At 40.9% G+C, this 15870-nt stretch overlaps 1 protein-coding gene across 2 annotated transcripts in view; it reads left to right on the top strand.

Moving 5' to 3' along the window:
* The window catches only part of FLT3 (fms related receptor tyrosine kinase 3), a 42000-nt gene extending 26130 nt beyond the window's left edge, over nucleotides 1-15870 (top strand). The window contains exons 10-24 of one of the 2 annotated variants that reach the window (XM_048295597.1): nucleotides 1768-1874; nucleotides 2797-2908; nucleotides 4434-4612; nucleotides 5867-5979; nucleotides 6078-6210; nucleotides 6300-6404; nucleotides 8018-8128; nucleotides 9347-9500; nucleotides 9846-9976; nucleotides 10359-10483; nucleotides 10853-10975; nucleotides 11616-11727; nucleotides 11810-11909; nucleotides 13255-13360; nucleotides 14266-15870. In XM_048295597.1, the coding sequence (XP_048151554.1) occupies nucleotides 1768-1874; nucleotides 2797-2908; nucleotides 4434-4612; nucleotides 5867-5979; nucleotides 6078-6210; nucleotides 6300-6404; nucleotides 8018-8128; nucleotides 9347-9500; nucleotides 9846-9976; nucleotides 10359-10483; nucleotides 10853-10975; nucleotides 11616-11727; nucleotides 11810-11909; nucleotides 13255-13360; nucleotides 14266-14400 (1846 nt within the window). In that variant the 3' untranslated portion in view covers nucleotides 14401-15870. Of the gene's footprint in view, nucleotides 1-1767; nucleotides 1875-2796; nucleotides 2909-4433; nucleotides 4613-5866; nucleotides 5980-6077; nucleotides 6211-6299; nucleotides 6405-8017; nucleotides 8129-9346; nucleotides 9501-9845; nucleotides 9977-10358; nucleotides 10484-10852; nucleotides 10976-11615; nucleotides 11728-11809; nucleotides 11910-13254; nucleotides 13374-14265 lie in introns of both variants that reach the window. The other variant, XM_048295598.1, reaches the window with a different exon arrangement.

Raw genomic sequence — 15870 nt, 5'->3', positions numbered from 1 at the left:
CCAGTTGCTTGTAAAATTATTCCTTCAGATTAAAGATCATACTAAATTTTATTAATTAACTCTGTCCTTTTCTTTAGCTTTTCACTTCAAAACCCAGCAATTAATCTCTCCTGTCACTACACTTACAGTATATTTTCAGACATTCCTTCAGAATTTCCGTTTTCTATTTGCTTTTGTGGGCTCTCTGTTAAAGCACACTGTTGATTTTCACTTCCCTCCTAAGAGCTAATGAGTTTTCATACGCACAATGTCCTCTGTTAAATTTATAATAGCTCACATCCCCTTATATTTTCAGATATCGAAGATACTGTTTTAAATTTTTTTTCTGATTATTTCATTAGGATATAATCCTTCCAACCTGGGATTTCGAAAGCAACTAATTATTTTTTGTTTGGCCCTTTTCTTCTCCTGTCTTCAGTATCTATTTTGAGGCAGCTTAAAAGGGTTCTGACTTTAAAAAATACATGAGTTCGGAGACATCATTAAGAACATTTCAGATGAAGACATTCAAAAGTCAATAACGATATGAAAGTGTGGCCTTAGTCAAAAGGCAAAATTGCCAGTGGCTTCAAGGGGAGTTTTCCTGATTTAGAATTTTGAGGTGATACTTAGTTCCTTTGTATCTTGCTTAAGGAGAAATATCCTGATTTTAGTTCTCTAGACTGATCTCATTACTGCTTTCTCCTACTTTGCTTATTACTGATATGGGCTGTCTGGTTTTTGGTTTTTTTCCTTCTCTTTTTAAACTTTCTGATGTTGCTGCTTGCCTTTATCACTAAAACTGATTTGGGCACCTACAACATGGTTACCATTGAGTTGTCAGCAAAAACATCTATTCCCAAAATGTCAGCAATTAAACCTAAGAGAGATTTTCTTGAGTTACTCTTCCAATGTTGGTGAACTGCATGATCTGCTATTCAAAGCTGACAACTGTCCTGACAGCAATAACCTAGTTGAAAGCACAGAAATAGGATACCATCACTGTAAGATGATGTATTCCCTTCTCCTTGCCTCATCCCATGTCCCATAAACCAGAGACTCAGCAGGACAGTTTTAAGATTCATGAATGAATCTTTAAGTCTCTGCAGCTCTCTCTTGTTAGTTTCTGCCCAGAGATTTGTTAGCGACCCTCCTCACCATCTCCATTGTCACAAGCTGTCTCCCGCGTGGTTTGGGTCTTGGTTTTCTGCCATCAGCTCAAAGGCCATAGGCATTAGCAGAAGGCTGGTCTTCCTTCTGCAGAACTACCTTGATGGTTGGTGTTTGATCTCATTGACAATGAATGATGGTGATCTCATTCCTGAGTTTATGTGAGTTATTTCCATGTGGAGATGTTTGTCTTTTATGTTCCTCCCTGTCATTGTTGTTTTCTAATACAATTTATCACATCAGCTAGAAACTCCCCTCAAAGTTCCTTAGAGAGTAGAAAGTTTGATCTTTGCTGGTCTTAGCATCTGTGCCTGGATGTGTTATATGCCTTGTCTTCCAGTGGATTGGTAACAAAATCACAGCTTGACAGCCTGCATACACTCCAGGAACTGCGAGAGAAAAAATGCAGAATGGAATCAATACTGAAGAAAAAAATATCCTCTCACCAGGACAGTTAGATTCTGGGATTTATATTCTCTAAGCAAAAATAATTTCCTTTGTGCTCTTCATTAGAAGATGCAGAATTGTTTCAAATCTATATATGAGTCTTGACTGCATTTGAAATATTTTTCAAGTCAATATTTTGTCCTTTTCCCTTTTTTTGACTTTGTTCCACAGCATTTCATCGAAGTTCTGCAACCATCAGCACCAGTCCGGGATATATGTATTTTATGCTGAAAATGATGATACAGCTGTAACAAAAAAATTCACTCTGTATGTGAGAAGTAAGTGAGAAAAATATCACTGTGAAGATTTGGCAAAGTCTGGGATTTTGTCACTGGTATAAATGGAGCTATTATGTTTGGGTTTTTTTCATTGGTATTCCCTATTTCATTTACATAGATTTATTGTTAAAAATGGAGGATTAGAAGGCACATGAGATATAGAGTGTGAGGAAACCCTTATCCCCATTAGGAATTAGCTTTCCATGACGTATTCAACATAAAATCTTTTTCCTAGTGGTGTTTTTGAGTTAATGTAGTTAGTGTGGAGACCCTCTGGTGTGTAACTTGTAGGTTTTGTCTGCAGTGCCCCGTACACTCCTGCCTACAATTCACACACATGCACAGTCTTGACCAATGCTCTCAGATATCTCAGTTCTGCCACATGACTGCAGCATCTCTCCCTTGGTCCAGGTCTGGGGGCTTAATTTGTGATATATTGTTTATATAGTGATCTGTGTGCGTTTCGTATAGGTTGGACACCCAGAACCGCAATGCCAGGGCAGTCCTAGGGCCAGCTGCTTAGTCCAAGTCAGAAAAGCAGAAGTCAAGACTTCTAATTCTGGCTCTGCCATTGTTTTGGTCTGGCTGTGCCTATACAGAGAAGTGGCTGCTCCCCTTGCCTTGCCACACTGCCATCCACAAAACCGAGGAAGGAGGAGGACTGTGAGCTGCAGCCAGCTCTTACAGTGACGTGGTTTTTTATTTTGAAAACAGAAGCAGACCGTGCTCTCAGCAGATGTAACATTGACACATAGGTGTACAGGGTTCTGTTGCTTCAAGTGCTGATAGAAATTGTCTTGCAGAATCATGGAACTGATTAGGTTGAAAAAGATCTTTAAGATCATAGAGTCCAAGCATTAACCCAGCACTCCCAAGTATACCACTAAGCCATGTCCTCAAGCCTTGTGTTGTCTCATTGCAGGGAAGCCTGAGATAAGGATGGAGCTGTTGTTCAAGCAGATCTCCTGCGTTGCTGAAAGTTACCCTGCCTCATCCTGGGTTTGGAGGAACTGTCATGAACTGAACTCATCCAAGTAAATAACTTTCCTTCTTCTTATTCATTGCAAAGACTATCTGAGCTGTCCTTGATTAAATGAAGACCAGCCTGTAACAAACTAAATGTAAAATGCACACTCAACTGTTTGTCCTACTCCAGGGGAACCAGATCACCAGAATTAGGGAAAGTTTTCCTTTTTTTTTATTATTGCCATCAAATGAAGTCTATAAAAATGTGTGTCTCAGTCTCTTTACACCAAAATACATCCCACTGGGTTTTTATCAACAGTTGGGTGGTTACATAGTCCAATCTAAGTTTTTCTCTTAGCCTATCAAAGTTACAGGGATTCAGGGAATGCATTGGTTAATACCAGCTTGATTAATTGGTTAAGCTTTGGTTAAAAGACCTGCTATGGTGACCTGTTACCAAAGCCACTAAAGTCAGTGAGAGTGTGTTTCCAGTAAAGTTAGTGAGAGTGTTTCCAGTAAAGTTAGTAAGAGTGTCTCCATTTCCTCTATTTATTTAGAGCAATGAGTCAGGTTCTAAAATTTCAAAAAATGCTGAAACAGCTTTGACCTGATTTGTAAACTCTGCAGCTTTTATTTAGGGATGCCAAAAAACTAATAATCCCATGGTGCAGAAGAATACTAGGTCAAATTTTCCTTTGTAAGACTGTGGATAAAGTCTTAAGTATTTATTTTAGCTGGACATAAAAAAAAAAAACCCTAGACAATTTTCTTATCCATTCCTCTGAAAAGATTTCCTTACATCAATCTGTTTGTGCAGAAATGGAAGAGCAAATAAACCATACAGCTCCTGTGTTTAAAATACTCCTTAAATCTGGAATAGAAAATGCTGTGACACGTCTGTTCTTAGGAATTTCCAAATGTAGAATTTATTTTTTATGTGGAGAGTAAATTAGGCAGTAAGTTGACGAATGATGGAAAAGCTAAAAGTCAAAATTATCTATGTGGACCTCCCTTCCCTTTAGTATAAAGTTCCCTCTTTCTATATATCAGGTCTTAAACTAGTCATTAATACTCTCCGTCTCGGCGGATGGAGGATCTCTGTCTTGAGTGAGAGCAACTTCATGGCTGAAATGACATACCTTCAGGGAAAGGAGTTAGAACTTTGGCTGTGGGTTCATATTGCACTTACAGTTTTAGCAGTGGTTCATTTGGAGCTGCTCAGTGGTTTGAATGTTTGAGGCAAATATGAAACCAGTGGGAATAGAAGAGGTACGGGGGCGGGTTGTGTCAGCAGTGAAATTGGTGGAGGTTCCAGAGTTCAGGGAGTGCAAATACCCTGCCAAGGCAGTGGTGGAGAGTGGGAGTGAGCCCAGTGTGGGAGGTAGCTCAGTCCCTGCTGACCCTGCCATGTCCATCACCAAAAAGGAGACTGGTGAGTGACCTGAAGTCTTACTCTATTGCTGACGAAACCCAAACCCCTTCCCTTCTTCTCTTCCAACACAGACATAAGACATGATTTGAAACTTCCCACCTTCTCCCCTGGAAAATGTCACTGTGAGCTAAAAATCAAAACTGGTCTGCTTCCTTTTTCAGCTGCACAGAAGAAGTCACAGAGGGGATTCAGAACTTCTTGCCAGAGAGGAGATCCCTGGGGTCATGGATTTCAAGCAGTACTTTATATGTAAAGGAGACAGCAACAACCTTCTCAGTGGAGTGCTGTGCAAACAATTCCGCTGGTTCAGCCTGTGAAAAGAGTTTCATTAACCTGTCAGGTACCACAAGCTGGTGTTTTAGCACAGGTTTTCACAGTTAAAGCTGGCATGGTAGCACCTACAATACTTTTAAATCTGGCTAAATGGCTAACCTTGCAGTGGCGCTGCAGTTAAAACATGAGCTCTGTATGTACACAGTGTCAGAAATGGTGGTGAGTGGGAGACACAATTCTCTTCTCTAGGCCCAAAGCAGAGGCCTCCCTCATTAAGATAAGCAGAAACTTAAATAAATAGGAAGTGCATGATGGGGCTGTGGCAATGCTGGGGGCTCATTTTTTGTTTTTCCTTAGTCATCCCTGCATGAATTCTGGAAGGACTATATTTGGGAAGAGCTAAAGGCGCTTTGGTAGCTGGTGGCATGTGCTCTCTCTTGCTACTTTCTGGTAGGACCCTGTGGTGCTTCCAGAAATGTCCATGGGATCTCTCCTCACCCCATGGAGGTCATTGCACACCCAAGCAAGATCATGGCTGAGCCAACAGACCCACTGAAGGGTCAATCCCTGTCTGGAAATCAGGAGTACTGGGAAAGAGACCATCTTAAACTGCTGTAGGCAGGTGACAGAAGGTTAAATCCTGGTTAGGAAGTCTCTCTTCTTGTCAAGGGTATGACAGATTATTTCCTTCTTGAACCAGAAAGTCAATATGATTATTTGCACTTTGTACTTGTAACACCATATGTATTCCACAGAGCAAAATATTTCACTTAGAGGGAACACGCTGTGGCAGCAGGAATCGTTTTCAAGCACCCAGGTATTTCAGTACAGGGATTTCCTTTGTCATGCATGAACAAGCAGTTCGGTGCTTTTGACTACAGCTGACAGAAGCTGTGACCACTGTCAGGGTTTGAGCATTCATGTTGAAATTGCAATAGAAAGTAATCATAATACTTATGCTTTTAGAAACAACCAAAATATGAGGGTAGATCTCATGTTTGCATCCTCACCTACCAACCAATACCTTATTCCTGTTTATGCTCACAATGTTCAATCCAAGGATCACACCAAGACCCCCATGCACTTAGATTTATTAATGTAGCTCTTTTTTTTTTGAAATGAAAACAGATGTCAGAATTACCCAGAACTGAATGCCTCCTGCCCATCGTGCTTTGCATATGGCTGCATCTCACTGCCCATGCAGAGGAGGCTTGGGTGTGAGAGGGCTGCAAACTGCCAGAACTGGCTGCGGGTTCTCCTTGCATTTTCAGCTATACAAACAAGCTCTGTTTCAGTGAGTAGTAATATGTGTCTTTTAAAGTTGCAGGAGCTGTTTCTTCCCCCCTGGACAATGCTGCGTTCTATGTCTCTGTTGGATTTTTTCTCCTCTTGATCCCTTTCGTGTTTGTATTCATTTTTCTTAAATACAAAAAGGTAAAAGCAAACATAAATACCTGACCATCCTTCTTTTGTTCCTTTCAGGTTGTTTCTTCTCTAACACTTATTTATTGTGTGTTTTTTTTCTTCCAAAGCAATTCAAATATGAAAGCCAGTGGCGAATGATACAGATGATAGGGCCATCAGATAATGAATACATCTACATTGACTTCAGAGAATTCGAATATGATGTAAAATGGGAATTTCCCAGGGAAAATCTGGAATTTGGTGAGCAATCCATAAGGTAAATCCCAATACTGGAGCAGTAGTCTGTGCTGTACCAGCAGCAAATAATATTGGAATTTTCTGTCTTGTAGGACAGGTCCTTGGTTCTGGGGCCTTCGGGAAAGTGGTGAATGCAACAGCTTATGGAATTAACAACGCAGGAGATTCAGTCCAGGTCGCAGTCAAAATGCTAAAAGGTATGATAAACTCTGGTGACTTCCACAAGCAGTGATGTATTCTAGTACCTCCAAAGCAGAAGAGGCATTGGAAATTCCCCTTATATACAAACTTCCTGCAGTTACCCCTCACAAATGCTTGGCTTCAAAGTCATTTCAGAGTGCTTTCAAAACCCTGTTTCAGTTTGGAAAGGTATTGCTGAAGTGCCTTCATCCCACAGCACTTTGTATTTTGTCCTACACACTACAGAAGGTCTGCATTGTGTGGGGAAGTATGGAGCCTCTAAAGAGGAGAAATGCAAATCCCCAGTGCAGGTTAGCCTACTGGATGTATTGATGACTATGACCTTTGGTGTAAGGTCCTTTTTTCTTGTAGAGCTGTCCAGCTGTGGCATGCCCTTTGCCTGCTGTGTCTGAGCTAGCTTGTTTCCAAAACTTCCAGCAAAATTTCCTGTGGTCTTTTTTCTTGATGATGACACAAAACAATTTCTTTCCACCCGTCCTTATGAATAAGGCTACTAAACCTTGAACACTCCTTTCTGCTATGGTCTGGCCTGTGTCCAAGATGTCTTGACTCCTCATATAAGCAGTGTCCAGGAGCAAGCCTCATTGGCAGCAAGGAGAGGAGGGCTGCCTCACTGTGTCCCAGCTAACCATAGCCCTGTCCACAGAGTGTTGGAGTAGTTTACACTGAAAAAGACCTCTAGGGTCACTGAGTCCAGCTGCGAACCATCACTGTCACGTCCACCACTAAACCATGTCTTTCAGTGACACATCTACGTGTCTTTTAAATACATTTGGGGATGGTGACTCAGCCACTTCCCTGGGCAGCCTGTTCCAGTGCTTGACAACCCTTTCAGTGAAGACATTTTTCTGAATATCTAACCTAATCCTCCCCTGGCACAAACTGAAGTTGTTTCCTCTCATCCTTTGACTTGTTACTCGGGAAAAGAGACCTGTATCCACCTCACCTGCCCTTCGATACATATCGGAATGAGCTTCACACTGATACCAGCACCCTGCCCACCTGTGTGCCCACACAGCCCCTTCCTGCCAGCACTGCTGTTCAGGTTTTCACCCCTCACTTGCACATATGCATCAGTTTTATGCTTATTTGGTCCACTCCTCTGTGGTAGCTCAACTTGATCATTTTGGTTCACGTGCACAATTCACTGAAACCACGAGCACTAAATGCTTGCTGAAAAACAAGACTAAAGCTATTACTGAAACACAGGGTGGCCATCTCAGCTATTGGGTTGCAACTGGTTGTATGCCATATGGCTGCCATTTTTTTCTCTTAACACTTCTCTGCAACAGGCTTGACTGCCATTTTTTCTGTGCTTGGGAACACTTTAATATATTGCTGTCATCCCTTGCCAGCCCAAGAATGACAAATGTTGACATTTAATGACTGCTTTCCCAGGCTTTCAAATGATCCACACTCACTCAAAAAATTAGTTTCCACCTTTGACTGAATCATTTTATACTTTGGAAAGGTTTTTTTAGGATGTTCCCAAATGTACTGTCAGGCCAATGAATTTGAAATGAAGATTTGCGTGTGACAAAGCATCACAACCATTTAAATTTTCATTTCTTTGCTGGAGATTTCCAAATCTATGTTACTACTTTTACAGAAAAACCTGATGCTTCAGAAAAAGATGCTCTAATGTCTGAGCTGAAAATGATGACTCACATTGGAAGCCATGAAAATATTGTGAACCTACTAGGAGCTTGTACTGTGTCAGGTAACTTGAAATTGTGGAAAGGTACCAATTAAAACCTCCAGAATAATGAGGACCAATTTCGCTGTTCTGTGTTGGCCCAAAATAAGATGAAGATGAACTGAAAGCAAATACAAGGGCATGCATGTGTACAGAAAAGGGTCCTTTCTGACTGTACTGGCAGGAAGAGATACAACAGTCCTTCTATAGAAGAGGATTTCCTGTTACAGGAGTGATGGCACTGGTATGAGCCGGTTTATTAAGTGAAAAGGAAAAACTTATCTGGTGTCAAGGACTTTTGTATATGCATGATTATGTTCACTTAGGAAAATGTAATTTTATTTTTTTTATTCATGTGGCTCACCAAACAGTGAAGTTGTAGAATGAATGGATAAAAATAGCTAAAATTTAGACAGGAAACAAAAGAAACTGAAAACTCACAGGGGCAGGAGAGACACAGAAAAAAAGAAATGAGACAAGTAAAGAGCAGAATATTTACAAAATACAGCTTTTTCCAGCCTGCCCTACCTTGCTTGACAGTGAGCTTCTGACAGAAATGTCCACAGATTCATAGTCGGCCTTTCTGGGCCAGAAGTGGTGGTGCCAGCGTGAGGCTTTGCAGGGTGATGTGTGACCACTCTGAGCTCCTGCTGGCTGGTCATGGCTTTTACCCAAGCCTGCCCGAGTCAGGAATTGGATGTATTTTCCCTTTCTTGAGAAAGTGGCCTGACCAGTGCTCTACTCAGATACCTCCCCTTACAAGGTGTATATCCCTCATATAGGTCCTCTCAGCAATTACTCTTGGGTTTCAGGTGGTCTTCTTGGGGAGAAAAAAAAGGAGATTTCCAGAGCATGAAGGAAGCACAGATAAACAGAAGGATGTAGGTCAAAGGATACAAATTCACACCATCCAGATAATTAACAGGGGCATCTTTATAGCCTATACTGTCCTCCCCATTGCCATTGGAATGGGGAAGGATTCCTCTGTTTCTATAGGGATTTTCAGTGCAGTTTGAGAGATGCACCACAAGGAAGAAGCTATACAGACTTTCCAAGGGACATTATAGTCAGTAAAAAAATTCTCATTACCTGCCCATGGGTACAGCTTATTTACCTGGGAATGGAAGATGCTTGGGATGTCTTAATACAGATTAATCCTGAGGGAAAATGAAGCAGAATTAGGGCTTTAACGGAGAGAGTGCTATAAATAGCAGCAAGCATTTACATTTCCAACTATTTCAGGACCAATCTACTTGATATTTGAATACTGTTGCTATGGTGACCTTCTGAACTACTTAAGGAGCAAGAGAGAAAAGTTTCACTGGACACTGACAGATATTTTTAAACAACAAAACTTCAGCTTTTACTACAATATCCATCAGGACCAAAACTCTAGGTAAAGCATTTAGTAACAGTTTGATACTTTTAAAAACTGCTGATGCTTTTAAAGCTGCATTCTCATCTGTGCTGCACACTGGTGAAATTATTGAATTCTTGAGAATATGCCTTCACATACTTTAATAAGCAATGCCTTAGGAGGAACTGAGATTTGATTCTCCTTATGGAGACTGCAGAAGACAAACAATCTCTTGTTTCTCTTTCCAGTTTTGAGAAGAATCATGTCTGTGTTCAGATTTTTAGTAGTAGTAACTGTTCATGTTTTTCACTGCAAAAGAGTCTATGTGTAGAAGATTATGTGATACACTGTGTGAAACCTTTGAAAATGTGTTGCCCGCTCCAGGGTTGGGACTCACCTGAAGTATGGTGTGAACACAACTCTAAGCAGAGAGGATGAATTTGAAATCATGCAAAGAAGTCAAAACGTAAATGTGACACCTGGAGCAAATGGAACTGTGGTGCTTTCTGAGGAAGGTAAGAGATTAATTGATTATATCTTCAGTAATTCTGTTATTATTGTATTTATTGTATTATTGATCTAACTAGACTAGATTCTGTGACAAAAGAGGCCTCTTTGTATCATATGTCTCTCTTCAATCCTGGTAGGAATTTTTCTTAAGAAGGATTCGACTACACTTAAGGCCAGAGGCTTATGTTTCTGCTGGTGCTATACATAGTATATGAATATGAAAACACTCTCCTTTATTTTGTGTCTGAGTGAAGGATAAAAAAGATGGATGCTCTTTGTGATGTTGCTCTTGGTAGGAGCATGTTAAAATTCTTACAGCACTCAGTGGAGTTAATCAGAGAGTGAGGAAGTCCGTGGAAAACTCATACATTTGATTATTTTTTACAGATAAAATTAAAGATGCAAGAACACAGGTGGATGAAGAAGAGGATTTTAATGTGCTCACTTTTGAAGACCTTCTGTGCTTCTCTTATCAAGTTGCCAAAGGAATGGAATTTCTTGAGTCCAAATCGGTATGGTGAAGGGTAGCAAATTTTTCAGATAGAAAAGATGCTAAAAATAGGTCAGTTTATAAAAAGCAGGTTGAAGAACAGAGCCACTCAGTGGCAAGCTTGAACTATACCTCCAGGCTTGAACTACCTACCTGGCTTAACAGCAAAGACTGAGTTGCAGTTTTAGGCAACACCCTGAGTAAGAAGCAACTGCACAGCACATTTGTGCCTGTTCTGGCCCTGTCTCCTTGCCACCAGCAACCAGGGAGTGTCCAGCTTGGCCATTCACCAAATTATTTAAGTGGAAGGAGATGCCAGCTTGGAGAGCAGGGAATTGTCCACCTCTGATACCAAATGCTGCAGAGTGTTAACCCTTCCTTTCCTTCTAAGTGCATTCACAGAGACCTCGCTGCCCGAAACATACTGGTGACCCATGGAAGAGTGGTGAAAATATGTGACTTTGGCCTTGCCAGAGATGTAATGAATGACTCCGACTACATCGTCAGGGGCAATGTAAGTTCATGAGTGCTCTCTGGTTTTCATACCATTGTAAGAATTACAAGGAGCTAAGAAAAAAAAGTTTTAAATTTTTTAATTCCTTGTTAGCTTTGTGCGTATCTGTACAGGCAATGCAGAAATCTCACTTTTTTCTGCCCTTGGCAAATGCAAATTCTTAGCTTGTAATTAAACTAATCAAGCTGGCAGTGTAAATGAGGTGGTACCCATGCTCTTTCTAAAGCACACTGAAATCCATCGATGGAAGCACTGGGAGTTGTTTGCTGTTGTGGGCAGTAACAGTGTAGGACAACAGCATATGTGTGGGGGTGTGCCAGATTCTCTGGCTTTGTGAAGAAGTACAGTGTGGACATCTCCATCTGGGCCTCTCTATGCTGGAAGCCAGAGGAAGGAAGATGGCTCTTCCAGGACTGAGCTCATCTCTCCCTTCAATAGTGATCTGAAATGGATGAGACAAATTGGTTCTTTAGAAGTGTCTATTTCTCCCTGTAATGGGAATGTCCAAGGACTGGTGACAGAGACACAGCTTTTCACACAGCAAACATGAATCGATCATGCTGGCAGTGAGAAGCACAGTGAGTCACCTAGAAAGCCTTTGTCACAGCATGACCTGGCCTCCTTCCCTCTGTCTGCACAGGCTCGATTGCCAGTCAAGTGGATGGCTCCTGAAAGCATATTCGAGAGGACATACACCATGAAGAGTGATGTCTGGTCTTATGGAATACTGCTATGGGAAATATTCTCTTTGGGTACGTTTGCAATGGGACAAAAGAGCGGTGTTTCATTTTGGCAGCTTCTGAATTAACATATATTCTCCAACAATTTCCACAGGTGTAAATCCTTACCCTGGTATTCAGGTTGACACAAATTTCTACAAATTAATACAAAGTGGATTTAAAATGGACCAACCATATTATGCTACAAAAGATGTGTAAGTGTTTTTCCAAGTGATGCACAGCATGAGAATTTATACTTACTAGATCACTGTTTGAATGACCTTTTATTTATTGTACACTGTATCTTACCCAAAATTAGTTGCAAAACATGAGATCTTCATCTAAATCTAACAAATACTGCCTGATCCTGCATGTTTTGTTGTAAAATAGAAGTGATTAACACAAAATTTTATGTGTGTATGTGTATTTATTTAGTTGTGCCTTCTTTCCCTAGGAAACTTCTTGTTCTCAGGCCACAGATTTTTTTTCCCCTTTTTTTTCTTTTGCTTTTTCTCTTTTCCCTTTTCTTTATGTTTGTTTGTTTGTTTGTTTGTTTTCCTAAAAGCTATGTTTTCCATATTGACTAAATTTTTGGTGGTTTTTTCCAAAACTTTATTTCTTAATTGAGCTTTACCAGGTTTGTTTCAGTTCCACGTGGCTAGGGTTCCTCTTAGACAAACACCCTTCTAAGGAAGAGTTGGGGGGAAGCTAATTCTGTGCTCTCAGCACGTTATTTTCAGCCTGTGCCTCTGTGCCTGGGGGGACTCTGGGGAGAGATAGGCTCCAGGGAACAAGAGAAGAGAAGGTGACAGACAACTGTGAGATCTGGAACACAGAGGAAAGGGAAGGACTTTGGGCTGGCTGAGCTCTTCTGGCAGGCATTTCATAGATGTTCTAAGGACACAGCGCCTTGCTATGACACTGCACTGCTCTTATAATCTCCACACGAAGACTGTAATGGCATTAAAGGTACAGGTAAATCTGACAGATTGACCCGTGAAAGATTGATGGGAGGGTTTTAAATACCAGGGAGCCTATTGTCCCAGTAACTTTGCAAGGGACTTTAGCAGTCAGACACTGCACTGGGGCCTGATGAAGCTGCAATATCTCTAAGGTGGTGTTTAAATTCCAGAAAGATTTTTGCGATGTTAAATTACATAAAAAGACTTGCTGTGAAAAGCGTATTTAAGACTACATAGTCCACAAGGAACAGGTTTAGCCCCAAAGACAGACAGGACTGTCTTCCTAACATTTTCTGTGTGGAAGCTGAAAAACAAACTCATCATGCCATTACGTGGCAGCCAAGGTGAAATCCTGCCCCTGATACTACGAGGAGGATTTTAGTAAGGACTCTCTGATAAAGCCACTGTAAAGATAATTTCACCCTTTTTCCTTACCTTTCTGCTTCTTTTCCTCTGCTGCAACACTGTTATTCTGGCCTCTTTCTATAAAATCATTCTGATCCCCATGATTCCCATCCAAGTCCTTCAACTCCATGTAGTCACTTACAGAGAATCCAAGAGCTAACATGTTTTCTGTGCCATGTCTTTGCTTCTTCAGCTATTGCATGATGCAGTCCTGTTGGGCTCTTGACTCCAGAAAAAGACCCTCTTTTTCCAACCTGGTTTCCTCTCTGGCCTGTCAGCTGGCTGAGGCAGAAGGAGCAGTAAGTAAACACAGTAAGATGAACACGTGAACAATGTTTGTGTTTGGGTTTTTGTGGGGTTTATATGTAGTTCCACAGATCATGATGAGCTGAGCAATAGCCTTCTGCTTTCTACTGAAGTTCACAACTGTGTTATGGATGCATTGCCCATGGACCCATGTAAGAGCTTGGGGCATGTTTTTCTGCCATCAGAAAGAATCCTGACCTTCCTGACGAGGATTTTCTTCCTCCCAATGCCTGCATTGGTGCTCTGGAAAGCTGAAGTCTCTCAGCCTGCACTGTGGGAGTGGGCTTCCCTTGTACAGCAGCCAGTGCAGTCAGGTTTGGTGATGCTGATAGCTGCCATGGGAGGGGAGCTGAGCATGGACCAGGGGCCAGGGGGTCTCATGAGGGATCACCATGCCATGTCCTCACAGACATGCTGTATGTCATTCTCAAAGGCCAAAATAATAAAGATGATCTGAGGAAGTCCTGTTCCGTCCATATCAGGTATTTATCTCCTCTCCAGGGAGGATAAACAATTCCTTCCCAAACTACCAATTCCTACCTGGGTATCCACTCTGGACTAGACACGCTATTTCCCAGTGCAGTGTCCTTGAGAATATCTTGGGATGCAAGGAGCTATGAATGGCTCTTGCCTTTGCAGCATTGTGCCTCTCTGAAGGCTGTTGGCCGGGCAGAAGCTGTGAAGTGTAGAGGCAAACTAATAAGCAGCTTCATAGCACTGTACCTAGGGAAAAACCTTCCTTTAGAGTCCAGTGCTGTTCCTCAAACCAGCTCTTTTTAACATGGATAAGGAGGTGGTCTGTACCCAACAAGTGCCTGCTTCATGGGGAGAAGAGCAGTTTTCCAAGCACAATAAATAATAACAGAAGATATCTTTTATTTCCTCTTCCCAATTCTAGGTTTACCATAATATGAAGAAAAATGTTGCTACACACCATTCCAGCATCATAACTAAACCACGTGTAAGCAGGGATGAGGAATCTTTGCTGCCCACAATTGTGCTCCAGCATGAAGACTCTCAGGTTGAAAAATAATCTGGTTGTGGATTTGGTCTCAGTATTGTCATAAACCCTGTGTAGGATAAGTGCTCTATATCAGCTCTAAGAAGAGAAATTGTTACCAACTGCTGCACTGTTTGCATTTCTTGTGGGCCAGTCCATATTAATGGGACGTTGAGAAGAAGGTGTCATTCATTTGTTTGAATTCAGCAGATCTATAGCAAGACAAATTTTATGGCTGCCTCTCTACGACTGAATATCTCTTCTCCTGGTGCTGTGTAAATAGTGCCTGATCAGCTTATTGAATTCATACTGTTCTTGCCACATTGCAACCAAAGATGAGAAAATACTTCTTTTTGTTTTATCAATGTTTACAAGCATTGACTATGCAGCTAAGGAGAGCTGGTGTGATTTCCACAAGTGCTATTCACATCTTCATCTCCAGGTGTCAATGAGCACTGGAAAAAAAGACCCATTGGGGTCACCAGTTTTAGATGTCCAAATGTTAAAGTTCTATCAGTCTTGTTTTACAAGGAGCTCTTAATTTGATTGTGTGTAACTGTCTTACCCTGGACATCTCGATGGTTGTGGAGTAGCTGTTGGACGTGCAGTTCAAGTGAGCTCATTTTATCAAGATTTAGTTACTCAGGTGGCCTCTACTCAGCCAGGCTACATTCTGCAGCTTCTGATGAGACATAGGCACTCACAGTGAGTGATTTCTTTCTACCTAAAATAAGCATCTAAAATAACCAGGAGAAGTGATATTTGCAGATAACCTTCTACCTCCCTGGTCTGGAAAATCCAGCTGGCAGTCTCCAGCTGGAAGTCTCACTTCAGCTGAGTTACAGCTAATTCCATTCATGGGGCTTTGTGTGTTACAATAGCAAATTAAAAAAAAAAAGAAAAAGAAAAAAGAAAATATTAATTTTGAAGAAATTATCTTCTGTAGCAATTTAGGTGTGTATTATCATCACTCCAAATCCACAGAATTTGGCCTGGGTGTATGAACTCTGCTGCACTAAAATTAAAGTATGTCTCTTTAACTTTCTCATAGACACCCAGGACAATACCCAGAGGCTTGATGTGTTTTCAGTATAGTTAAAAAGACAGCTATTTTCATTATGAGGTTTAGGAATTTCTAAATGCAACTTTCATCATGACTAATAGGATATATTTGTCTGCATCACAGTGGATGAAGACGAGAATATATTGGTTAATAGGGTTTTTTTTCTCTTTTTCATTTTACAAGGTGCTAACTTCAGTTAGGATTTTTCAGAGGCATGTGTTATAAATTAATAACTGTTTGGATAGAATGTGCTATCACAGAAATTGAGCTGCTCTTAACTAACACTGTCTGAAAATAATGTTGTAATACAATAATTATGATTTGTATATTTTTGTTAATGTTGTTAATAATTACTGATGAATCCTTAATATTTTAATCAGATTCAAACTGCTGAAGAGCAATTTGGAGTTATTTAGACAGAAATAAATTTCAACATTGCA

Source organism: Corvus hawaiiensis, chromosome 2 (genome assembly GCF_020740725.1).
Source record: "Corvus hawaiiensis isolate bCorHaw1 chromosome 2, bCorHaw1.pri.cur, whole genome shotgun sequence".
NCBI classification, from domain to species: Eukaryota; Metazoa; Chordata; class Aves; order Passeriformes; family Corvidae; genus Corvus; species Corvus hawaiiensis.
The sequence above is the reverse complement of the archived record's forward strand: the minus strand, read 5'-3'. Positions and strand labels throughout refer to the sequence as shown.